General features: G+C 32.9%; 4 protein-coding genes and 1 long non-coding RNA gene across 5 annotated transcripts; all 5 read right to left on the reverse strand.

Annotated features, from left to right (window-relative positions):
• Positions 1-2,462: 2,462 nt before the first annotated feature.
• LOC116345895 (ectonucleoside triphosphate diphosphohydrolase 5-like) lies at positions 2,463-4,733 on the reverse strand. The gene is made up of 10 exons (XM_031775632.1): positions 4,622-4,733; positions 4,498-4,525; positions 4,261-4,424; positions 3,949-4,207; positions 3,847-3,888; positions 3,742-3,790; positions 3,267-3,485; positions 3,044-3,204; positions 2,661-2,821; positions 2,463-2,596 (listed from the first exon to the last, which is right to left on the reverse strand). Exons 1-10 carry the CDS (start codon positions 4,667-4,669, stop codon positions 2,495-2,497), a joined length of 1,233 nt encoding a protein of 410 aa, XP_031631492.1. The 5' UTR covers positions 4,670-4,733; the 3' UTR covers positions 2,463-2,494.
• A 1,609-nt stretch (positions 4,734-6,342) lies between these two features.
• LOC116345747 lies at positions 6,343-8,648 on the reverse strand. The gene is made up of 5 exons (XM_031775399.1): positions 8,425-8,648; positions 8,198-8,325; positions 8,091-8,114; positions 7,185-7,493; positions 6,343-7,108 (listed from the first exon to the last, which is right to left on the reverse strand). The coding sequence occupies exons 1-5, from the start codon at positions 8,586-8,588 to the stop codon at positions 6,435-6,437; spliced, it is 1,299 nt and encodes a 432-aa protein (XP_031631259.1). The 5' UTR covers positions 8,589-8,648; the 3' UTR covers positions 6,343-6,434.
• Positions 8,649-17,343: 8,695 nt separating this feature from the next.
• LOC116345923 lies at positions 17,344-18,577 on the reverse strand. Its single transcript, XR_004201541.1, has 4 exons — positions 18,403-18,577; positions 18,204-18,291; positions 17,646-17,796; positions 17,344-17,581 (listed from the first exon to the last, which is right to left on the reverse strand). It is a non-coding gene; the product is annotated as an uncharacterized LOC116345923 (long non-coding RNA).
• Positions 18,578-18,715: 138 nt separating this feature from the next.
• On the reverse strand, positions 18,716-20,250 carry LOC116345916. Its single transcript, XM_031775694.1, has 5 exons — positions 19,870-20,250; positions 19,763-19,809; positions 19,301-19,460; positions 18,890-19,182; positions 18,716-18,815 (listed from the first exon to the last, which is right to left on the reverse strand). Exons 1-4 carry the CDS (start codon positions 20,030-20,032, stop codon positions 19,052-19,054), a joined length of 501 nt encoding a protein of 166 aa, XP_031631554.1. The 5' UTR covers positions 20,033-20,250; the 3' UTR covers positions 18,716-18,815; positions 18,890-19,051.
• Positions 20,251-20,952: 702 nt separating this feature from the next.
• On the reverse strand, positions 20,953-21,971 carry LOC116345906. Its single transcript, XM_031775669.1, has 4 exons — positions 21,609-21,971; positions 21,483-21,529; positions 21,239-21,407; positions 20,953-21,178 (listed from the first exon to the last, which is right to left on the reverse strand). Exons 1-4 carry the CDS (start codon positions 21,775-21,777, stop codon positions 21,012-21,014), a joined length of 552 nt encoding a protein of 183 aa, XP_031631529.1. The 5' UTR covers positions 21,778-21,971; the 3' UTR covers positions 20,953-21,011.
• Between the last annotated feature and the right edge of the window lie 2,276 nt (positions 21,972-24,247).

Here is a 24,247-nt window from a genome sequence, read left to right on the forward strand (position 1 = left end):
TACATGAACATTTAGCTGTCAGAAAGATTTGCTCTCGTTGGATACCACATAATTTGACAATCGCTCAAAAAAAGGCTCGTGTCGATTGGTGTAAACAAATGCTCAAGAAATTCAATCGTGGTGTTTCAAGATCCGTGTATTTTATCGTCACTGGTGGCGAATCATGGATCTACGCGTATGAGCCCGAAACTAAACAGCAGTCGACTGTATGGGTCTTTCAAAGTGAAGATAACCCAACAAAAGTTGTTCGAGCTCGAAGTGTTGCGAAGCAAATGGTCGCCTGTTTTTTCGCGATAAGTGGTCATGTGGCAACAGTTCCACTAGAGGCTCGTAAGACCGTCAATTCTGATTGGTACACCACCATTTGTTTGCCCGAAGTGTTTGATGAAATAAGAAAAAACAACCGCCGTCGCAAAATAATTCTTCATCATGATAATGCGAGCTCTCACACATCTCATCAAACAGTCGATTATTTGACCGGTCAAAAGATCGATTTAATGGGTCATCCGCCGTACAGTCCTGATTTGGCACCCAACGATTTCTTTTTATTCCCGAGCGTGAAGAATAAACTGCGAGGTCAACGATTTTCATCGCCCGAAGAAGCAGTTGATGCGTTCAAAACACACGTTTTGGAGATATCACTTTCGGAGTGGCATGAATGCTATGACAAATGGTTCGAGCGAATGCAAAAGTGTATTGATCATCATGGCGAATATTTTGAAAAACAATAAAACCATTTTCGATGATACCCCATTGTCTTATATATGTTTTTGAAAAAACTTAAATAGTGACCCTCGTATCATGGTACCATACGTGTCTTTTCATTCAAATTACTATTTTAGTATTATTTCTGTATAGTATTTTTTCTGTTCATATGGTAATTGAAATATTCTCAATAATTCGACATAATAAAGTTTGTTAAAACTTATAACCGTGTCCTTGGTGTGGAACGTCTGGAAAACTTTACTATTACGGGTTCTTCGTTAGATTTCGCAATTAATCCATATTGAGTTACTCTCAATTTGCTTATGTTATAAGTGACATTTGGAAAAATTTCATTTTTTTTAAATAAGAAATTTCAACATCCAAATTAATTGCTCCACTTAACTCCGAAATATGGTCGTTTGAAAAAAAAAATGTTATTATCTGTATCTACGTCCATGTGTATAACTTGCTTTCTCTCTCCGCAAATTAAGCGTATCAAATATTGAACAACCATTACAATCGCCGCGCTTCTGCCGTGGTGAAATATAGAAAAAGAGAGTTTTTTCAGGCGGGTAGGATATGAAACAATGAAAGTAGTCTTTCATATTTTTCCTTTGATTCACATACAGAATCAATGTTCTAGACAGAGATCGTCAACAAATTTGAAATTTACAAAAACAAATATTAGTAAACCCAATCGAGTTTCATAAAAATTTGAAACAGATACAACCTGTGACTTTATTTTTAAACCAATGTTTCAATTCCAAAAAATATTTTGAAATGTAACTAAATTATTTGTTTATGCGGTGTTTTTGCAAATATTAATCTTCTAAGAATTCAACGATCAACATTTTTTTCTTGCCTTTGATTTGAATAATGCAGATGATGAATCTAGGGGCTTGAATGTATTTTTTATTGCTAAAAAATCTTGCATATTCACGAATATTGGTGCATTTTGAGTAGTGAACAATAATTTCACTTTCTGTGAATATTCGTGATTATCACGAATATTTGTAATATACCAAATTCATACAAAACTGTGTTTAATTGAATTTTTTATTTAAGTTCCAAGCCCCTTGTAATAAATATTGTGCATGCTCGAGTGATTCAAGCCACTCAAATTCGGATTGCCCACTTCGTCATTTAACTTCGGTAATCGCTGCCTTCAAATGATCGATAATTTTGCTGTACTGGGGATCTGGCCGCCCCGAAAAAAATCCTTACAAATAAAATTGCACGCTAATTGGGTGATTGGATTTTTTTTAATGTTCCAAAAGAATAAAATAATTCTTGCATTTGTATTTAAAATAGCATTTTTCTTTTCGTTTTACCAATATAAATGCTTCTTTTTGTGATGCGGTTTGGTTGGATATTATGAAGCCATCTGGTTTAAATGAATTTATTCTCTCAATATACCATATCGTGTAGACTCAATGTCGTCCATTTCATTTCGATTCTGATCTGCCCACCGACGTGATGAAGCAAATCTCTCCGTACAATCGGTTTTTAGAGTGGCAAGATCAAAATCTGTACAGAAAAATAGTGAAATTAGTTACACGTGTGACAAAACGTTATTCTGTGAGCAAGTCCTATAAAAGCTGTTTGTTCGTATGAACATTTTTTCGATTCGTGAGACATGTCTGTAGCAAATCTTGTACAGATGATTGGGCGTATTGGCCATAAATTTTCGCGAAATTTTGAGTACTGAGCCAAGTTCTTAAATGAAATGCTTTATAATTTTGTTCATTTTTATTTAGTGTATAGTTTTTACAAAAGATTTAATTTTCCATTATTTTGATGTGTATTTTTTTGTCTTTGAAATGCCAAATAATAAATCGATGGCGCAACCTAGAGTCCAAGAAACCACATGACCATTCACATTTTGACGAAACTGAAAAATCAAACGAAAATTAAGTTATATATCCTTTAACATACATTAACCAGTGTTATTTTACTTCAATATTTGTACTCAAATTCAATCCATATGCATGATGTAGAAGAACATAAATGTACGTTAAATGTAAGCATAAGAATGGATCCTTCGTTTTCGTGTTGCATACGATTTTTGTATTAGATAATATGTCGTTTAGGGTTAGTCTGCCGCCTTTTTCACTATCTAGATGAAGTAATAGAATGATAAACATACCATAAACTGCGAAATATTTTCGATTTTGACTTGGCACTGGTAGCAAGTATGTTTCCGAGTGATGTAATCATACATGATCACAGTGGAGCTTAAGTTCGAATAACTTCTTTTCCCTCTCACCCGAGCTATCCTCCGACATCATTTACCGACCGTTGCCCATGCATTACCGTATATTCTGATTTGTACACTTACCAATTAAACCGATGCTCAGAATTTTATAGGCGAAACCAGAGAAGGCAAAAATTCGCTGGTTCTCTATGTGAAGTTTTGGATTAATCGTATTCAATGTTACTTTTTTGACACCATCCATACATGCATCGAAATCAATTGTTAAGTTTCGATTGGGCGCACCACTTGAAAAGAATTCCTGATTAAAAATCTTAATTTATTTAAACAATTATATATCTGTACATACCTTACGGTAAATAACATAGTATTTAAATAGAATCGTCTTAATTTCACACTGTGACGCATACAAACGCTATTGAAATGTCTTGTCCCATTGGGCGTACCATATTTGAGCACTTTATATAGAAGAACATCCAATCCCAATTCGGAAGAGAGGGAAAACACATCGCTTTCATAATTTGGTGTTACTACAGAATATACATGGTCGTATACTGATGATACTTTGCTAAAAAAAATTACCATTTTGAAAAGTTCCTTTGCTTTGAAGCTTTTTTTAGTTCTTAGTTATCAATGTGTCCTATATTATGGATAGAAATAGCACTAAATAGTGTCGATCGTGAGTTACGGTGTCTTGCGGAAATATCTTCCATATATAGTGCATCGATAACGATCGGTCCGATATAGTATAGATATCGACACTATTTAGTGCTATTTGTATATGTTATGAACACACTGTTAGTTATATTGCATTGAAAATATACCTCTTGAGCTTATCTTCTATCGCGAAAGACACTTGCGTACTGGCGCCACCTAAAGAGAAATCACAGCTACTCATATGTTTTTATATTTAAGATAATTTTTTTTACCCATATCCAAAGCGGCCACCGTTTTTTTACTACCCAAAAGACCTATGATCGTGTTTAAAATATATTTTATTTTGTCTCAAATGTGAGTCTCAAGTTTCTCACCTAATAAGAAGTTAATGGTAAACCATGAAAAAATTCCTTCATCGACAGCATCCAAGATTTCGGCCGAATTTCCATTGATGTAAAAGCCAGATGTTGAAAATACCTTACGAACTTCTTTCAAAATATTTTCAGCTTGATTGGGGTTTTTCAGTTTTCTCATGCCACCGGTTGCACGCAGTATTAATTGTGTACTTGCCAAGTTTTCTTTTGGTATATCTTCTTTCACATGTTCTAGTAGTTTTTGTATTTGATTTCCTCCCTATTTTCAAAGTTAGTCTATGAATTGTACGTAATTTTTATTTGAATACCAACCTCTATTGGATTATTCCAAAATTCATGTAGACCTGGTGTCATTTGTTTCACTGATTCTCTGTTATTCAATTGCAATTGTCTGTTGAGATGATCCACATTAAATTTGTAAGTAATCGCTCTGCTACCCGTTGAACCGGCATCAATTACAACTACATACTGCAAACCTATTGCGTATGAAAATATTTCACCATGAAGAGCATAAAATTGGACCATCAAAAAATGCAAACGTGGTATTACCTGTGGACATTCCTGCACATTGTTTCACCTGTCGTTTTAAAAAAATTAATGAATATTCATCGAAATAACATTTATATTATTGGACTGATTTAATTAAGTTTTTAATAAATGTGACTAAACTTACATAACACTCGATTAATAATGCAAAAAACACCCACGAAAATATGGTCATTTTTTTTAAAAAAGAAACACGTAAATGCCACTCAAGAGTATGGTTGCTTGAATGTCTTTGGTGAATGAATATCAGGTAATGATTTTTGTACTGGTTTGTTTCTCAAATGACACTTCTCTATAAAAAGATTTGTAAATTTTACACACGAAATCTTCAATATTCGTAACGAACAAAGCGTAACATGAAGAAATTTGTAAATTGCAACAGAAAAATTTTGAAACATAAAATGCAGGAAAGTATCGAACTATGTACCAATGTATATACAAACCATTCGTTATTATATAAAAAATTACAAAAGTGGATATTCAAACAGTCATTTGTTACATACACTAAAAATGTGCAAGGTTACAAAAAATTGTGTGCAAAAAACTCGACTCAGTGCAACATACTCCGAAACAGACTAGTATTTAAAATATTTCACTCTTCCTCAAACACTTTTTTGCTTGAATTAATTGTTGCTTTCAGCTTTAATATAAACAATCTATGGAATTTTTCACAGCAAAATTCAGAAATATTCAAAATAAATTAAAAGTAAAATTAGATTTTTATTTATATCACTACTGAGACAGCATCATCAGCGAGCGTCAAATGAACACTAATCGTTCGACATAAATAAAAATCTCATTTTATATTCAATTTGTTTTTTATTACGAACTTTGCGTCAATTTATTGGTTATTTGTAGGCATCTTTAGTGAATAAATTTACTACTTGTTTTGAATTGCTGCTGTTTCGAATCGAGATTTTTATCTCAGGGCAATTCCATTTTCGGAAACGATGGTTCAATAATATTTCATTCTTATTTCGATATCCAAACAAAATAAAAGAAGCAATGATTCTAATAAAAGCTGCAATGACTGAATAACCCTGATGAAAAATGTTTATTACGATTAAATGTAGAAAAAATAACTAATTTATGTGTTGTAGACTTGAAGAACTGGAAGAAGATAATTCTACAGAATTATTTTTATGAAACTGATGTGTTCAAAACTTTTAAATTAAAAGAATATGTAGTTGACTAAACGAGTTCTGCTAAGAGACTAAAATTAAAAATAACAGAAAAGGAACGAGTCTAGGAAGATTTTGAATGAATAATTGAATGAATTGATCGACTGATGACGTTAGATGAGTAAAAAAGTTTCGGTACGATAAATGAATTTTATACACATTTCAGTTTTTCACAGGTGTCCCTCGTTTATAGTCCGCGACATTTATGAAAAATGGCAATTTGTATGAAAATCCTTAATCGTACTGATTTATTGTAAGTTATGGAAAATAAATCCTGGTGATCCGTTCATAAAGTTGCTCTATTTTTTGTTCCGTATACCAGTTCAACTCAACTATTTCAAGTATTTTCCAAATAAAAAAGAACTAGCAAAAAATGATGAGAAAAACAACAAAACAATTTACTTGTCAATTGTGAACTGGCTCAGGGGCGTCGCCAGGAATTCCATTAGAGACACATGAAAAATGAGGACAATTTTGGGGTGATTTCGTTGTTTTTTTGAAGATCACTTTTTTCGGTGAAAATCTCTAGCAAATCGAAAGAATTTCTCCTCATTTTACAACTTGTTGAGCTAAAACAAGTTCCTCACTTTTTCCATGAAAATCCCCAGCAAATCTGAAGAATTTTCTTCTTCCAAAAACGAGGACATTATGGATACACATTAAATAATTGCAATTTAAATTGATTTTATTTCAGTGAATAACTATTCATTTTGTGATTTTTATCACCAAGTGATCTGTAAATGTTTGGAGTAAACAAAATTATGCGTATACAGTCATATAACTTGTCACTTTTTGTTTGCAAACGGGACATCTTTCATCTGATCTCCATTCACTTCTCCACGACCTCCAACAAGAATCACACGTATGTTGATGATTACAAGGCTTTAGAACCGCATTCTTCTTATTTTCGTAGCATATAATGCATTTATCGCTGTCAGGACTTTCATTTCCATTTTCTTTCGAACCCAAAAGGATTTCAGATTTAGCAAAATTGGCAACTCCTCCCCAAAACGCCAATTTTACGGCTTTTGTTAAAATAAGACCATATTTTTTTCCACGTTGATAATCTTTCAATTGTCCATATATACCAATTGCTAATTCATTCTGCTTCATGGTGGGTGGTTTAAATGATGTGCCCGCTTGTAATACGGTGCCCTTTCCATTTTCTGTGAGATCGGCTTTTATATAAAGTCGTTTCGTGGATATTGCCACATGTATGAAAAATGCGAGTAAATGATCATCATTTAAATTGAGCACATTTTGACGTTCAGGTTGTCCAACCTCGTATTTGACGTAAATATCGACATCTCCTATTTGATCCCATGTTCCTGCCTTTTTGGATGTGTGAATTACTTGAACGTATTTAGCATCGCCTTTTCTGATCGAATTCTTGATCTTCCATCCAAATAGAGGAGTTTTAATGGGGTCCAATGCTATTTCAAAGTGACATTCATTAGAAAAAGTTTTTTTCAATTGCATTTTTTAGAATATATGAAAAGTTTAACATACCCAATAGTAATTGCACAGTTTCGCCCGTTTTTTTGAGCAAATATTCACAAGTTCGACCAGCGATATGTGCACCAAATCCAAAACCAGTAACATCAACCTTCGATAAACTATTTAGACCTTTCTTCCCTTTCGTCGCCCTAACTTTTTCACGCACGAAGTATACAAGGTCACGTGCCATTTTCGCCACATATTCAAGCCGCCGAGTTCGAACCATTTCATTCATAATTGCATACGACTTTGAATTTTTCGGAATGGTTTTATACGAGTACGTTACAATGCAAATATTATTTCCGGATGCCTGGGACCATTCTAAGAAGAAAATAAATGTGACAATGAGTTTTTATTAAAAGATAATTTGAATGTTCTTTTGTTTGCTATAAGGGGCTTATGACTGACTCGAGTCACTTCATACACAACGCACACAAAATATATGGCCGTAGAGCGAGTCACGAGTCACGAGTTAATGTCAATTTCAAATATCATCAACGTTTAATCGAAGACATATAACTTTTCTAGTATCCAAAGGAATCATATTAATTCTCTTAAAAATGTCCACTGTGTTAAAGCAATTATTGTTCAATTTTCTTTCTGTTTGATAATAAAAAAATGCGAACGAATTATTAGCTTATTTATAGAACTTACGCACTGCGCTAGGTTTTGGAATCGGCAAATTAGAAGCAAATGTCTTATAAAAATACTTTGTACTCATCATACACACGGACAAAAATTTGAAGGAATCTTTATTTTCATAGCTTGATATAGCTAATATTTCACGATTTTCGATTACATATTCTTCAATTTCAGCGACACTTTCTGTTTTAATAAGAGATAAACTAGTTCGGCAGCCAAATCCCATTTCCATTTTCTAATAAAACACGAGAACGGTGTAGAGAATGAAAAGCTTACCATTAGCAAATTGACGAATCAATCCTATGAAAGGAAACGGTTGAAAATGAATTAAGATGATTAATTTTTATCGAAAGCGCATTGGCTTTCAAATTAAAAAAAATTACCGTTGAAAGACGTGACCACTTTTGAAATCGCATGGAAAAATATTGATAGACCTTTTCCATTATTTAACTCTTGAGTTAATGCTACTGAAATGGTTCCATTTATTTCAGCAATATAAAAGTCTGGCTGACTACAGATTGCACAAGAAATGAAGTTTTGTAAAAGAAATGTTTGAGTAAAGTGCAAAATGAGAATGCGAGTTTTATTTTTTTATTTTTTGAATACATACGAATCTGTTATACATGCTATTTTAATTGGATCTCCCTCGTATTCAAACTCATCAATATCAAAATCGTCGTCCGAAGAAAAGCAACTACCACCAGCTCCCGTACACTCGTTTAGAAGAACTGCAAAAACAATTGTGTACAAGAAAATCAGCATTTTCCCACTCATTTTATTAACAAAAAAAACTGATGATGACCGCCCTGCGACTAAACCTTAGCTAACTGTACTTTCTTAATAGCGGTACGTATTTATAAGACAAATTTTCATACGTGGATTCATCATTAACGAAATATATTACGTCTGTATAAAAAAATATGTCATAATTCTACTATAATATAAAGAGTAACAACATTCTAAACAAGCTGTTTTCGAGATAATTAGAAAACAAGAAAACAAATATCGCGAATATTCAAGACAAGAATTGCTATATATGAAGGTAATTCGAACTAATAAACCAAACATTGAATAAATTTCAAAATACATTTTTGCAAGCTCAAAAATTAAGGTGTTATTTTTTCTTGATCACGCTTTAAAATCGTTTTCGTTTTTTGTTTGTTTATTGCTATCAACATAAAACCTATTTTTTCGGATTCCTTAATTGGTTAATTTTTCCCTGGGGCTTTAAAATATTCTTTGATTTCCACTCGTTTATGCATCGATACATCAAGCATTACTTCCAAGTACAATACTTTGGCAGTGTATTTTAATTGAATTCAATTTTAATATGTGTGTGTTTCTATCATAAAAGATGACATTTTAAAAATGCTTTCGAACAAGTTGTTTCGTTTGCTTAAAAAACAAAAACAGAAAAACTAAGATGGTAGGTTTTTGCTTTTTTGATTTCAAACAAATTTTAAAAGATCATACGTTGTTTCTTTTTTTCCAAATTTTTCGAAAAAAGCTTCTGAGCAACAATTGTTTTGGCGTGCGAAAGAAATTGAAAGGAAGCAATCGGGGTTCAAGACATAAATTGACACGTTTTTTTCGGTATTTCAGAATGAAGAGGAATGGAAAGGATAAGCTACGCTTGATTCGCAATGGTCTTAACTAATACGCATCGATAAGAATTGTTCGATTAAGTTTAATGATTATTAAATGAGAGTCCTTCAAGCTCGCCCCATTCTTTTGTTACCATTTTCATGTTATTTTTGTTGAAATGACGAACATTACTTACCGGCGGGTAACTATGTCCATGCAAAAGTCCTACCGAAATATGGTAATGCCCTACGGAAACAATATGAACTAATTGAGGAATAACGATACATAACATTACCCAATTATTTAAACAGATACATTATCCTCTATTCCCCATTTAGTTTATATTATTGCCGTAAGGCGTCACCATTGTTGCGTGTAAAACTCTGAAATCGCCCTCCCTTACTTACGGAAAGAGGTCCATCTGTATGCAAGCAATAGTTTTGTTTAGCAAATTAGTGTATTTTGTTCTATACATTACGGAAAATGTGAACGAAAAAGTTTTGTTATGTTTGTTATTAAATTTGTATGTGGGCCAAATTTTCTTAAAAATGCTCAATACAAACAGATGTTTATTACTCAATCAATAATAATCTTACAAAATAACTTCTAATATGGTTTAATAGCAATTGTAATGTACAAACGAAAGAAAAAGAAACGACACGCGGAAAAATAATTAAATTTATTAGTTCACATTTGTACACGCAACTATGACATCTATGTTAGATAGAGTCCAGCGTTCAATACAAAAATCTCATGATGAAAAGAACAATCGAAAATAGGCATTCAAATAAGTCAATTTAATGTTTGTCGCAAAAAAGAGAGAGAGAGAGAGAGCCATTTCGACCAGAAACGAACCGTAAAGGGAATAAAATTTGAAAGGATTGCAGACCAATTGAAGGCCAGTATATTCATAACGCACATTTTAATTGTTTTATTTTGATGATACGGGAAGTGAAATTGCTCTGTTTACAAACTGCTTTACTTTTACGACACTCAAATAGACCTATATGGATTTTTGTAATGGCATGATGAAAACAATACCGAAAAATGGCCGCACATACGCAATATGTAGTCAAAGTTTTTGAAAATATTCATGTTCGCGGCATAAGAAAAGGATTGCGTTGTGTGTTTATCGTCATGCTAACCATTTGTTTGGACGGCTGCTCTTTGCTTTGCGCCATAAATTTATTTGTTGAGATAGCCTGATTTTATGAAGTGCTGTGTTTTTCTTCATTTTTAATGATGGTTGAGTGCAAAGCAAACGAAAGACGTGGCCACTGTACGTGGTCGTTTTCGTTTGTTTTTGTTGTTTTATACGCGGCACTTCTTAGTTTTATTTAATTTTGTTTATACAACATTGCTTGAATTAATAGTGCACACGAAATCATCGGCAACCAAATAACCCGAACAAAGAGCATTGAATTTATTTCAATATCGTGTGCAATGCCGGGGGTTTTCTGTGATGGATTCATCTAAATTCAGAACGGCGAAAAAAAGTGAACAAAAAAAGTAAAGGAATGAGCCAAGGTAAAAAAAAATGAAGCGGAATTGAGTGGAAACCAAAAGTGGGACAGAAAAGTTGAAGTTATCCACACTCTAGCGGGTGACTCTTTGCTTGTTTTATTGTTCTCAGCGGACAATCCACCCACATTTGATGGTTTGTTGAGCATTTGACTCGAAAGTTTCTCTTAAATTGATAAATTGTTGGGATTTGAACAAGATTGATTAGGTTCATTTAATTCAGTACGACATAGTATCCTCATTTCCGTTGCTCTCATTTCTGATTATTCGCCGAGAAAAGAAGTGTGACTGAAAGAGAGGGAGAGAGAGAGAGGGAGAGATAGAGAGGGGGAGAAAGGAAGAGAAAGAGAGAAATAAAGAAAGAAGGAGCAAGAATGAAGAGTAAAACAAAAACGAAAATGAATAATTACAAGCAAATGCTGGGAATCACTTTCGAAACTTTTAAGAAATGCAAGTAAGTTGTTTGCAGCACGAAAGCAATTGAAGAAATCAAAAAAAGCAATAAACGAACGACCAACAGCAATGACCATCAGCAGCCCTTCAAGGGACAGTAATGTGTATCAATTCCGAAGGTAAATTTTAATATGAATGGTCATTAGTCCGTCCTCAAATTTTTGAAAAATAAATCAACAATATTCTATAAATAGATAAGCAAATTCTGAATAATAAATTTTACAAAATATTCTGAATGAATTGATATTAGCGATCAAACTCATTCGCGGAATTAAATTGCATTTGTTAGGTTTCAGCACAAAAAACCACACAACATGCTAAAAGACACATATTACTTTGACGCACACTTATACGTTCCTTTTCATACATTCTATGTTTACTTGATGTTTTACACAGTTATTTACACACTCATTCAACTCATTCATTCTGTTGTATTCTCTCTCCCTCTGACTCTTTCATTACAGACAAAATATGCACAATTGGAATCTGAAGAAAAATAATTAAATTGAGAATAAACAATTTCGATTTTTGTCATATAGAAAACAAAAATTCAAATGCATAACATCAACGAAAAAAACAGCTCCTACAATCACATTCAAACACACATCAAGTGATTTTGTGGACAACATTTTTGTTTGTTTACATTGAAATTGAATATCTTTTGTACGGATCAAAATACGGATTATCGTTGATACAAATACACACATACTTTCATTTTCATGCATTCAAAGTTTTTTTTAGATCTTCCACTCACTCACAATATCGTCAACTTTTCTCTCATGCATTTTCAAAAAATAAATATACAAAATATATTAAAATGAACACTCATTTTTAGCCAGACAAAAAGCATCAACGAAAATTCTGTATCATTTTTCCATTGTTTATACTCAAAGTGATGCTTTACATTAGTATTTTTGGATTTCTTCAATTTTTAAACATTTTAACTAATAAAATATGCTTTATTAATTCCATTTTCTTTAGTTGTGTTATAATGCACACCGTTTTGCAATACATATTTTTTTTGAAGAATGAATGTTCTATATATTTTCTTGGTGTAATTTTCATTATTATATTTATTAAAACAGATTTGATACTCGTATCAATTAATTCATTACATCTTTTTCCATGTGAACGGCTATTATTTCAATTTGGAAAATATAAGTAGAATGTCCTTCAAAATATTTTATGGACTGAGTATAAATTTTGGAAATATATGACACACTACAAAATATAAAAATGAATAAATGCTCTCAATTTAAATTCACTTCAAAAATTCATTCAATTTATCCGAACCATTTCATTAATCTACTTTTATGGCGTAATTGCAAATTATTAATATTAAAAAAGGATTTCTGTGATTATCAATTATATATATATTCTATGAATTAGCCGTCTCATCTCGTCTTATTGCTATTTTTCCAGCATTAAATTATGGATGCAACATAATTTAATCTATATCGTCTTAATGAATTGAACTATATTTGTCTCAATATTTCATTCTTTGCAATTTGCTTATTCAATTCATATGTATGAATTCGGAAATAAAATCAAGTTGCCTTTTGTTATGACATTTTTGTTAAAATGGATTATGAAAGAAGTAAAATAAAGTAACACCTGATTTGTTTTGACTCATATCGTACAGTTTGTTGCCGATTTAGTCATAATATAGCATTGTTAATATTTTCTCCAATCGTACACAATTATTTTTTTCAAATGGAAGCAAACAGCACATATGCAATCGATTGGGATTTGGTGAGAAAAATAATTTATGAGGAAATTGTGAAAATGACTTAGTGTTTTTTTTAAATTCAGGTAAACAATCCAAAAAGCAAAACATTCGAATATTTGATTGGAAATTCGATCGATGCGTTTGGTCGACAATTGCCAAGGGAAATTGATGTTTTACGTCGTTACTACGATTTATCAGCAAAAATATCTGAACCCGATAAAATGTCGTTGATTGTAAAACAAATCGAAGACTGTTACCGTGAAGGTGGAATTCAGACCAGATCAACTGAAGCCATAAGAATCAAAATTAAACGGCTATTGACATCATGCAAAACATTAGTGGCCAAGCGGAAAATTTGTCATAAGTCGGATATTGAAAAAAAACGTCATATTGAATTCAAAAAAAATATTAACACATTATTTGAGGTGGCCGATTGTAACAAACCATTGTCTTTTTCACAAATTGAATTTCTTCATGACCAACGAACGCAACGTACGATGCAAATTGATACAATTGAAACGACAGACAATGAAAATTCAAATTCAATGCACCAAAATGAGCCAAATCAAATGCAACGTGGAAGTGACGACACCGTTTCAACACCAAATGGTTCTAGTGATATGGGATTTTCAGATAATTCAATTTCATCAGATGATATTCAAAACAATTCCGAGCCTGATGATTCTGATCCCGATTCCGATTATGACCCATCGGGAGATGAAAATGAACTGTTACCGCATCGTAAAAAGCGTCTTCCGAATGATCTTCTTAAAGAAATAAGTAAAACAAAAGGCAGCTATCGACTATGTGAAAGTCTCCTAAAAATAGGTGTTCAATTGTCTGGTGATAACCCAAATGATTACACCCTTTCCAAAACCAGCCTGTGGAAGCAAATAACAGATTTGCGATCCAATGAAAAAAATCGTATGCTTGAATCGTTAGCTGCTAGCAATGACAAAGTTATAATTCAATTCGATGGCAAAAATTATAGAAGATTGAATGAACGACATGTCGGAGCTGAAGAGAGAATAATTGTTTTGTGTCACACCGAAGAATCCGACATTCCGTTGGGTTTATTTTCTGTTGAATCACACACCGGCATTGATTGCGCCAATAAAGTATTGGATGCAATAGAGGAACACAATTTGACAGAACGGGTAATTGGATTGGTATGCGATACCGAGGCCGTTAACACTGGCCAATTCGCTGGAGCTTGCACATATATCGAACTGATATTGAATATGGAATTGCTTTACCTAATGTGTAGACATCACGTGTTGGAAATTGTATTAAAAGCAGTTTTTGAAACAATTTTCGGTGCAACGACTGGCCCAAATGTGACCACATTTGATATTTTAAAGGATTATTGGGACCAGATAAAAGCCAGTGGGTTTGTATTTAATTCGATTGATTCTGCAAAAATTCAAAGACAACCAATAAAAAGATTTGTGGACGAAGCTAGAACTGTCATCACCGATCATGCCGAACATCTTCGAAACGATTACAAAGAATTGAATGATTTGTCTTTGAAATTGCTTGGAGTAAAAACTAAAAAAAAATTCAATGTGCCTGGTGCAACAAATAATGCAAGATGGATGTGTCGTGCAATATATGCATTGAAATTATATTTGTTCCGAGGTCAAATTGACATGGATGCTGCATTTGTTGTTTTGCTCGAACGTTTCAGTTTATTTGTTTCCATAATTTACGTCAAATATTGGAACCAATCATGGAATGCAGCTGATGCACCGTTCAATGACATACAATTAATGAAAGATCTTCAATTGTTCGCTGTAATTGATCAAGAAATTTCAGACGCTGCTTTGGTGGCCTTCAAAAGACACTTGTGGTACCTTAGCGATGAGCTAATTCTTTTGGGACTTTTTTCAAATAAAGTGTCAACACAAGAAAAAATTAACATGTGTGCTGCAATTCAACAGCAAGTCAGTGATCGTACGCAAAACTCAATTAAACATACCGACGAAATCGAAAACATACTTGAACTGAATCTAAATTATTTCATATCTGATAGATCGTTTTTTTTATTGCAACAACTGAACATTGATACCACATTCATATTGGAAGATCCAGCTCAATGGCATGAATTTGAATCTTATCGCGTTGCACAAAAAAAAGTTCACGATTTAATTGTTGTGGTAAATGATAGCGCAGAACGAGCAATTCAATTGGGAATTCAGCTCATTGATGGACAAAGAGTTCAAACCGAGCCAAGATTGCAAGATTTTATCGTGAGCGCATATGCAAAGTAATATAAATCCCATATATTTCCATTTCAATTATTTCCACCGTTTTTTTATTCACCATCTCAAATGACACTGAAAACAGTGCAAACGAGTAAACATGGAGAAAGTTTCACATAATCATTGCCAAAGATGTTACAACGATTCAATATTTTTTAAAACTATTGATAAAAATTAAATTTTGCCTGTATTCGTAGTCGTTGTTATTTAAAATTAAAAATTTACAGAAAAAGTCAAGCGGCATTTCAATCATTGTTTACATTTTATACTGAATGGAATACTGTGTAGAATTTGACAGGAAGCGGTACAGTGTGTACGTTTCGAAAACAAATACATGCATATATTCTATGCTGAATAAATATTTTGCACACAAACATACAAAATCACAAACGTCACACGTCCTGTGTGTATGATACTTTTTTTTGTTGAGAATCTGAACGTTAAAAAGTTTCGTATGTAAGAAAGTCTGTGAGAATGAAAATAAAAATAAGCATATGAATGTTGTGTCACTGATATTCATTATAAAAATGTATTACAAAAAATATTCAGTCTCATTTATTTAGTAGATTATGTGTATTCAATTTTGTAACATCAAAGCAAACATTCTAATTCATACAAGTATGCTTGTATGCTGCGTAAAAGCCATATATGTGTGTCGAACATTTTGTCCGGTTTTGTGTGCAAACCTTTCAAATGTGTATTCAATTTTTTCGCGAGTTTGATCGCGAATATATAATTTTGTGAAATTTTTTGTATAAATTATTATACAAAATCTATTAAACTATGGATATATTATTGTTGAATTTGGTTGGAATTATTTTTCAACGCAATAGTACGGCCTAATGGACATGTGTCCATGGCTATTTATGACAAAAGTATTATGACAAAAGTGTTATGACAAAAACCACTAACCCCCTGAATGTATTATCACTTATCAGTAAATAACTTAAAAAATGAATATCTCCTTTCAATTTATTCCGATTCTTCTGATTAATTCTTGAACTTTATTGATAAACTCCTCTTTGGCTTTTATAGGAGGTGTGCCTCGTTTCCGATCCCATGCTATATTTCTGGGTTCAGTAGGTTTGTGTTGGTAACAGTCACCAAGGGTGGCTTGCTGATACAATGCGTACATATCCTTAAGATCAGCAGCGTCGGGTTCTCGCTTCAATCTGCCAGCATCATCTACAGCTTTATTGAAGGTTGTTTCAACGATCCATTCAATTAACATTCAAAAATATATCAGATTTGGGGCCTACTAAGCTTATCATGTTTGCTTGCAATTTACCTTTTTATAAACTTGATCTTGTGTCAATATTATTGGTGATTGTGGTGGTGTCTGCCGTGGAGATGATATTCCCGATACTTGCCTTCTTAGGCCCGCCACATGCGACGTTTGGCCCAAAGGCGAGTTCACGCGTTGTCATAGACAAGTAATGAATGGCCAACTGAAACAGTATGGGATAAGTAGACGCCGTTTAAAATTCAACACCATTTTAGACGCAGATGTGTGGAAACAGCGGTGGATAGCACTTGAATGACTTCTCAGTTCTCATGAAATTTCAGTAAAAGAAATGATTTCAAATCATTTGAATGTCAATTTTGTCTCTTCAAAAGTTGATCCACTTCGAGTTGCGAGTTGAAAACATACATTCACATCAGTCAGTTATCATCGTTATGCGTAAAACTAGCTAGAATGCATCCAAATAGCAAGAAAGTTGTTTCTAAGTACACAATAAATCGAATTCAGTCATGAGAATAGGTAAGGAAGTGCAGACACGAATCTCTTCAAAGTCACCACTTCATTGTTCTCGATTTTTTACGAAAATATTGTTACTGCTCGAAAAACCACTTTGGCTTCTTGTTTTATAGATTATTTTTATGGTTACAGTGGTGAGTGTGAAAAAGTAATAAAACTACAAAGTCTGGTTTCATAAATTTATTTAAACGCACACATTGTACACATTAAAAATCCTTGTATATTCGAATATAGATACAGTAAAATATTAAATTCGAAACATTTAATTTCACAAAATAGACACAAAATTCGATATCTTATTAAATGTATTGTTCCTTGAGTGGATATGTCGAGGTGGTCCGAAGGAAGATTTCGCTTGCCACTATCTATGGAGCATAAAAAGCATCCGGAGTAATCATATTTCTTTCCGCAATTTGTTTGTACAAAGAAAATTGGACGACACTAGAGTAACATAGTACGGCTGAAAATGTTATTAAATGGGAGTCAGTAAAGTGTTATTGATTTTTCTAAAAAGACATTATTACCTCCCACGCAAGCAGCGCATTGTAAAAAAATCCAGGCAGATTTGTCAGAACGTTCTGAAATTGCCATCCATGCAATAAATGTTAGGGATCCAAACAAAAGAAGGGAGAATATCGTCATTATTACGTGAGGTAGCATAAGAAACGGCCTTTCCTAAAAAAAAAACATAAATTAGAAATGATTTGTTTCAGAATGTTGGCAATAATTTTGGAATTTGAATCCATTTCATACATTCACAGAGTGAAATGACACCGTTTATTGTCAATTCGGACAATTTTTATGTCTCACATTCCATTTCATTCAGCTTTCATTTGATACATTCGATACATTATATTGTGCGGAAAAGTAAAACACAGGCCTTTGCTTTAAAGACATTTAAATACGGAATAGCGTTCAAAAATGGAATTTGAGACCCACACGGGATGAAATGGAACTGATTCCACATTATATTAACTGCAAATCGTGAACTTTTAAAATAATTCACAAAAAGACAAAAAAAACTAAACTTCGGGTAGATCATCGTCTGGTGTTGAATCAAATTTGAATTTCGATTTACTCACTTTGAAAATACCATAAAACCACAACGAAATTGAGAATATGTGGATGAAACAAAAAGCACCCTCCAACATTATCTCTCTCTGAAAAATACTAGCAAAAACATTTGATTAATATCAAATGCATTTAATTGGTGTTGTGAGTAATCAATCCATTTAAAAGCCTCAATCAATTGGAGTATATCAGTAGATGACCTGTACTTACTCTTTGTGGTCGTGTCTGAGTGTGGAATTTAAATGATAATATGAAAAAATGTACGAAAAGATGCAACGCATACGCGTCATCCAATTTTAATGCCTTCCGTTCCGTCGTTAGTAATAAAATCAACAGGTTTGCTTTCGTCCGTTTTTTAAATCAATATTTTTCTTGGAAAGAAGTAAAAAATGTTCCGAATATTTTTTATGATTTATTAGCATACTCTTCAACGAATGTATAATCCTCAACATTTCTATGTGCACTCTTCTATGGACACTTTCGATCTTTAATCTGTTTATATGAACTAGTTGTTTTAGATAGATGGCAACATTTTCAGGCTGGAATGAAAATTTCAGCAAGCTCTTTTTGAATACAATGAATATTAAATAGCAATTTCCTATTGTAGCAGAAAAGTCCATTCTCTGTATATGAAAAATGTTTAAAAGCATTAACATACCGAGTTTTTATAGATTCCGAACATTCATAAATTACTCACCATTATTCTAATTGATTCTCCATCTGACATATGAAATCTACATTGAACTGACATTAATTGAAAAACCAATCATTTTCAAAGCACCTCATTCCTTTTTATTTCTTCCAATAACATTTTACGGTATTTGCTTTTTAGTTTTAATCTCATTGTTTGTTTGCGAATTCATGGATTTATTATTAAACTCTTCTCTTCATTTACAATTTCTCCATCGCTTTCTTGGGTTCTATCGCCAATGCTACTCTTCATCAGCTTGTATACAAGGTAGTGTATCCCAAATAAAATGGCGAAACCGACTGCAAATATTTTTTTTAAAGAGAAAGAAATTTCATTAGAAAGTAGAGCTCAATTCCTTCTTACGGTAAGGTCAATTTATGTTCTTCTAAGTTTTACACTAATGTATGTGTTGCTAACCTGCTGTAAGAATGGATTCTGTCCTTTTTTGTGTAACATTCTCGTCACTTTTATTTACACCGAATGCGATTGGTGTGAAGGAATAGAAAAAGTTTGCAATCGTCCAAAGTAACGCGAATATCCAGAAGACGAGCGTAACTAACATAAAATTTGGCTTTCTCTATTGAATTAATTTGATTGAAAACGAATAAATTAAATGAAAAAACTTTTCTTCAGTTCCACTTTTCTGTACACACTACTAGCTGTAAAAAACTCAACAATTCTCTATCAAAAAGGCTATAAAAATCAATTTTTAATACATCACATCTAAACTGATACGGTAGCAATACAAAATTTTCGTCTCTTTGGTAAATAAATCTTAATGCATAAATCAAGAAATCTTTCTGAATTGACTCTATTCTATCGGAGTGTATACGGTGGTATGGCTGCCATACTATACTCGCGTACTTCGCGTTATCTTACCGTTTCAATTCCATAAATCCAGCATGCGTAAACACTCAGTCCAACCACTGTAAAAAAAGAGATTTCTATGAGGAATGCTTGCCATTGAATACATCGAATCAACTCACACTTCCATTTTGTCAATCGTTCCACCGGACTGTCTTTCGTGTACATAAATCCATCGTCATTATCACTAATTTTATTGTGGCATATGATGTATATGACAGCCAATCCGCCGATCAATATACCCGCCGCCCGCAAGCAAAAATAAGCAAATCCCTCTAATTTCATATTTCCTTCAGAAAGTTACCACTTTTTTATATTTTCAATAGTATTAGAACCTTTAAATAAAATCTTCCTTCAAAAATTTAAATTTTCCTTCATTAGAACCACGGGAAAATCGTAATATCGAAGTATTTGATTATTTACAAAAAAAAAATGAAAGAAAAATGTTCCGCTTGCACTACATTTTATCGAGTATATTGGTTTTTATGCCTTCAAGTCGCCGATATTCATGCAACTGATGGCTGTTCAACGATTTTGAAACTAAATTTGTGTGCATTTGTTTATCTTGTTCAGAATGCGCATGTTCATATTGAATTTCCATCCAATTGCTGAAAATATTGAAGTTCTCCTTTTCCAACATTTTGTAATCATTGTAACGGCTCGAACTATTTCACACAAAAAAACTTGCATCCAATACAAAATGTATTCTTTGACTATATTTCAATGCGTTTCACATTTTGGAAGGCATATATGTTAGAAAAAAGAATGCTAAAAGAATTTAGAAAAAGTAGCATGAAATTAGTAGAAAAGATCAAAGAAGTTGAACATCGGTCCGTTAACAATTTTCCGTTTGAAGTTTCAGGGGAATTTTGAACGTTCAGTGTGTGTTCCATTCTCCGACACGGATGCTCTGCGATGTAATGGATATATCGATTCAAGTGTATCACTGCTACAGACACCACGATGGCGCCAGACAGTATTGATTTCGTGACACATCTTGTTGTGATCTTTTGACTTTATTCGAAAAATAAACAAAATTATGTAAAACAACATCGGAAAGTTTGTTCGGCATATTTTATTTATTTTGCGGCAGTTTTCTTTGTATCCATTTTTTTATCAAAACGAAGTAATTGTTGTCACATTACGACGGATTGTATATTGCTTGAGTAGGAAAGAACAATATCTGTTTAAATAACCGTTAAAAATATGTTAAATTATTGTTATTATTCAATTTTATTGTCCTTAAATCGCGATGGATGTAAATTCAAACACAGCATGGAAAAATATTGCACTTGGTCCCATCGTTAACGCCCACATTCTTTCCTTTATTCAACAAAGATTTTTCCTCATTCTTGCGCTCTTGCTTTTCAATGGATTTTTTGATGAACTTGTAAATGAAGTAATGAACCAGGAATATAATCAGGCAAAATACTGAAAACAAAGTACATTATTTAAAAAAAATTCAAAATGAATCATTTTAGATTTGTTTACCAGATGCCAAACTAAATGCAGCCAACGAATCATAAAGTTGGGCGGAGGTATCTCTGTAGTGTATCCATAAGTAACACATTTGAATTAGTGCGTATAGAAGTTCAAGGATGAAAAATGCCAAAGCAACGACCAATATGTATAGCACGCAGAGCATAAACACGGGATTCTCCTATGTAGACGGAATTGAAAATTGAAAATCATTTCTTCGGCTAGAAAATGTTATAAACTATAACGAAAATCAAACCAAGATTATCCCAATGATCCAGGAACCGTATATGACCAAGATAAAAACTGCAAATTACAAATCAGGTGTGCAGAGGATATCAACAGTTATTGTAGAATAAGTTTCGAAAAAGAAGATGTTACTTACGTTCTCGCTTTATTAATCGTGTCTGTGAGTTAACGCCATGACTTTTTGTATCGTACATAAAATACACAATAGCCGCTATACCGATTAATATGCCCAGTAGCCGTAAACAATGATAGGAAACACGCTCGAATGTTGCTAATTTCAGTGAAAGTCTCCGTGGGAACTTCATCGCTTTAAGTTAATTTCAGTTTGTATCAAATTTACTGTTTTTTTCTTCAAAAACTTGGAGAAAATCGTTTTAAAAAATCACAGTTCAAAGAAAACCTTTAAAAAAGACAATTTTCGGCGAAAAAAACCAAATATAAAGAAACTTGGAGAATTTTGGTTTCACTTTTGATTCGTTACGACATCGTCATGTTACTAGATTCGTTAAGATTCGTGATAAACATGAAAAGATGCTCTACGATGTGATTTTTGGGTCATTATTTCTATTATTTTATAGCCAGTTGCTGAATAAGTAAAGGGGAAGTATTAAAAGTTGGTGTTTTTTTCGTAAAAAGTCCATAAAAAGCACGACAAACTTGTGAAGGCAAAAAATGGAAACTGAATGCCTTCCCAAAGAGGAGAAAAGAAAGAAAATCAAGAGAAAAACACATATATGGAAGAGTATACAAAACAAAAACTGTGATTACACACGTGCTGACCATCTACATGTGGCCGTCTGGTTGCGATGGACAATGCGCATGCTCCTTCCATTGAACATATGTAAGTTTTTCCCATTTATGTGAGTATATTTGGCATCAAAACAAATCACATGAACAGGAATATGCCAACAATTTTTGGCTCATGTGTATTGTCTCTCGTTATTTATTACAATTGCATTTTGCAAAAGGCCAAAAAAACAAAAGATTTTTATTTTTTCAAAATTTAGAATGGTTGTTTTAACAATTTTTTGGGACTCGACGTCACTTTTCGATTATTTTTTCCAAGATACAGAGTAGGGTGGTCCCGAATATACACAAATTCGAATTTTAATCGCAGCACACTCTATATATGTTAAACTTGGTCCCACAAACATATGTGCAAAGTTTCAGCACTCTACTGTACCGGCAACACGTGCCTCAAACGCCTTGAAGATTTTCTGTCGACACAGATCGTCACACATTTCAAACAAATTTTTTTCGACAAAACTATATGATAAAAATGTGTATTGTGGTGTTTTTTGGCACGAGAAAACCGAATCTGGCATTAGTTTTGCGATACAAATAAGCTTTAACACACTTTTCATACAAAAATCTGAAAAAATCACTAAAAATGTGGATTTTGTATGGGACCTATACCTGTATGATATCGTAATGAGCTTAAACTTTGCACAGGCTATTTTTTTCACAAAAAAATAACATTCTGAAAGATTCACGGAATTTCAATGCAAATTTGGGGTACCTTCCATACAAAAATTTCATTTTTGAGCCAAAAATCAAAATTTTTGTATGGGAAGTACTCCAATTTTTAATTGAAATTTCTTCAAACTTACTGAGATCATGTATTTTGGTAAGAAAATGAGATTCACACATTTTCGTTGCTACTATTGCAAAACTTATTTAATTTATATAGGAGAAATTTGCGAAGTTTACAAGCTTCATTGTTTTCAAGGGCGTGAAAGAGATGGCGCTCGCAGAAAGTGATTCGCTTGAAAGTCTACTGTAAGAGAGGGTCGCTTTGGTCGATAGAGTGACTTGGCATGTCTGGTGTGATTCCCATGGCCATCTATAGGAAAAATTCAATTTTTCTTCCAAAAGTGATATTTAATGTATTCTTAAACACTCAAAAATGTGTATTGGGTACGAGAAAACCGAATATGACGTTAGTTTTGCGATACAATTCATTTTCGACACACTTTTCATACAAAAATTTCAAAAAATTGGATTGCCTGTATGATATCGTAATGAGCTGAAACTTTGCACAGATTATTTTTTTCACACGAAAATACCATTCCGAGAGTTTGAAGACATTTCAACGAATATTAGGGGTACCTCCCGAACAAAATTTTGGATTTTTCGCTCAAAAACGGAATTTTGTATGGGAAGTACCCCTCAATTGTATTGAAATTTCTTCAAACGTTCAGAATGTTAACTTTTTGTGAAAAATTAACCTCTGCAAATTTTCACATGATTACGATATCATATGGGCATGGCTCCGATACAAAAATTCCCATATTTAGTAGTTTTTGTATGAAAAGTGCTTCGAAAATTATTTTTCTCGTAAAACTAATGTCAGATTCAGTTTTCTCGTGAATTCTTTGAGTAAAAGATTTGTAATAAATGCATGTCATGGATCACAGTGCGGAAAAGTTCATCTTACGGATGTAAGACATTTTATTCAAAAAGCAAATGTCGAATTGGTATGAAAATGAAAAAAAAAATTATTTTTTTTGTTTTCAAGCGAGTATAAACTCGATATTTATGTAACTCATAAAATGTGAGAAAGTTTGCTGCTTTGAATACAACTTTGATGCTGTAGCCGATCATCTTTTCGCAAGATTTCATCAAAAAAATTTGTTTAAGAAGAATTGCCAATTCGTAACACTCCACAACATTGTCTTCGTTGAGAATTCGCTTCAAAAACTTCTCACAAACCATCAAACATTCAGCGACATCGTACATATGGCCCAATTTCATGACCTTGGCCACATTTTCGGT

This window comes from Contarinia nasturtii, unplaced genomic scaffold (assembly GCF_009176525.2).
Source record: "Contarinia nasturtii isolate CC-2019 unplaced genomic scaffold, AAFC_CNas_1.1 Cnas_scaffold_1371, whole genome shotgun sequence".
NCBI classification, from domain to species: Eukaryota; Metazoa; Arthropoda; class Insecta; order Diptera; family Cecidomyiidae; genus Contarinia; species Contarinia nasturtii.

What these genes read in the sequence shown, in the direction of transcription:
- LOC116345895 (XM_031775632.1), bottom strand. Translation starts at nt 4,669, where the DNA reads ATGACCATATTTTCGTGGGTGTTTTTTGCATTATTAATCGAGTGTTAT. An exon ending in GGTGGCCGCTTTGGATATGG is followed by an intron (nt 3,791 to 3,846) that starts GTAAAAAAAATT and finishes ATTTCTCTTTAG; the next exon opens with GTGGCGCCAGTACGCAAGTG. An exon ending in ATAGAAGATAAGCTCAAGAG is followed by an intron (nt 3,486 to 3,741) that starts GTATATTTTCAA and finishes AATTTTTTTTAG; the next exon opens with CAAAGTATCATCAGTATACG.
- LOC116345747 (XM_031775399.1), bottom strand. Translation starts at nt 8,588, where the DNA reads ATGAGTGGGAAAATGCTGATTTTCTTGTACACAATTGTTTTTGCAGTT. An exon ending in ATAGCATGTATAACAGATTC is followed by an intron (nt 8,326 to 8,424) that starts GTATGTATTCAA and finishes TGCAATCTGTAG; the next exon opens with TCAGCCAGACTTTTATATTG. An exon ending in GATTCGTCAATTTGCTAATG is followed by an intron (nt 7,494 to 8,090) that starts GTAAGCTTTTCA and finishes TTTTCTTCTTAG; the next exon opens with AATGGTCCCAGGCATCCGGA.
- LOC116345916 (XM_031775694.1), bottom strand. Translation starts at nt 20,032, where the DNA reads ATGAAATTAGAGGGATTTGCTTATTTTTGCTTGCGGGCGGCGGGTATA. An exon ending in ACGATTGACAAAATGGAAGT is followed by an intron (nt 19,810 to 19,869) that starts GTGAGTTGATTC and finishes CTTTTTTTACAG; the next exon opens with TGGTTGGACTGAGTGTTTAC. An exon ending in AGAATCCATTCTTACAGCAG is followed by an intron (nt 19,183 to 19,300) that starts GTTAGCAACACA and finishes AAATATTTGCAG; the next exon opens with TCGGTTTCGCCATTTTATTT.
- LOC116345906 (XM_031775669.1), bottom strand. Translation starts at nt 21,777, where the DNA reads ATGAAGTTCCCACGGAGACTTTCACTGAAATTAGCAACATTCGAGCGT. An exon ending in ACGATTAATAAAGCGAGAAC is followed by an intron (nt 21,530 to 21,608) that starts GTAAGTAACATC and finishes TGTAATTTGCAG; the next exon opens with TTTTTATCTTGGTCATATAC. An exon ending in TGCATTTAGTTTGGCATCTG is followed by an intron (nt 21,179 to 21,238) that starts GTAAACAAATCT and finishes CTTTGTTTTCAG; the next exon opens with TATTTTGCCTGATTATATTC.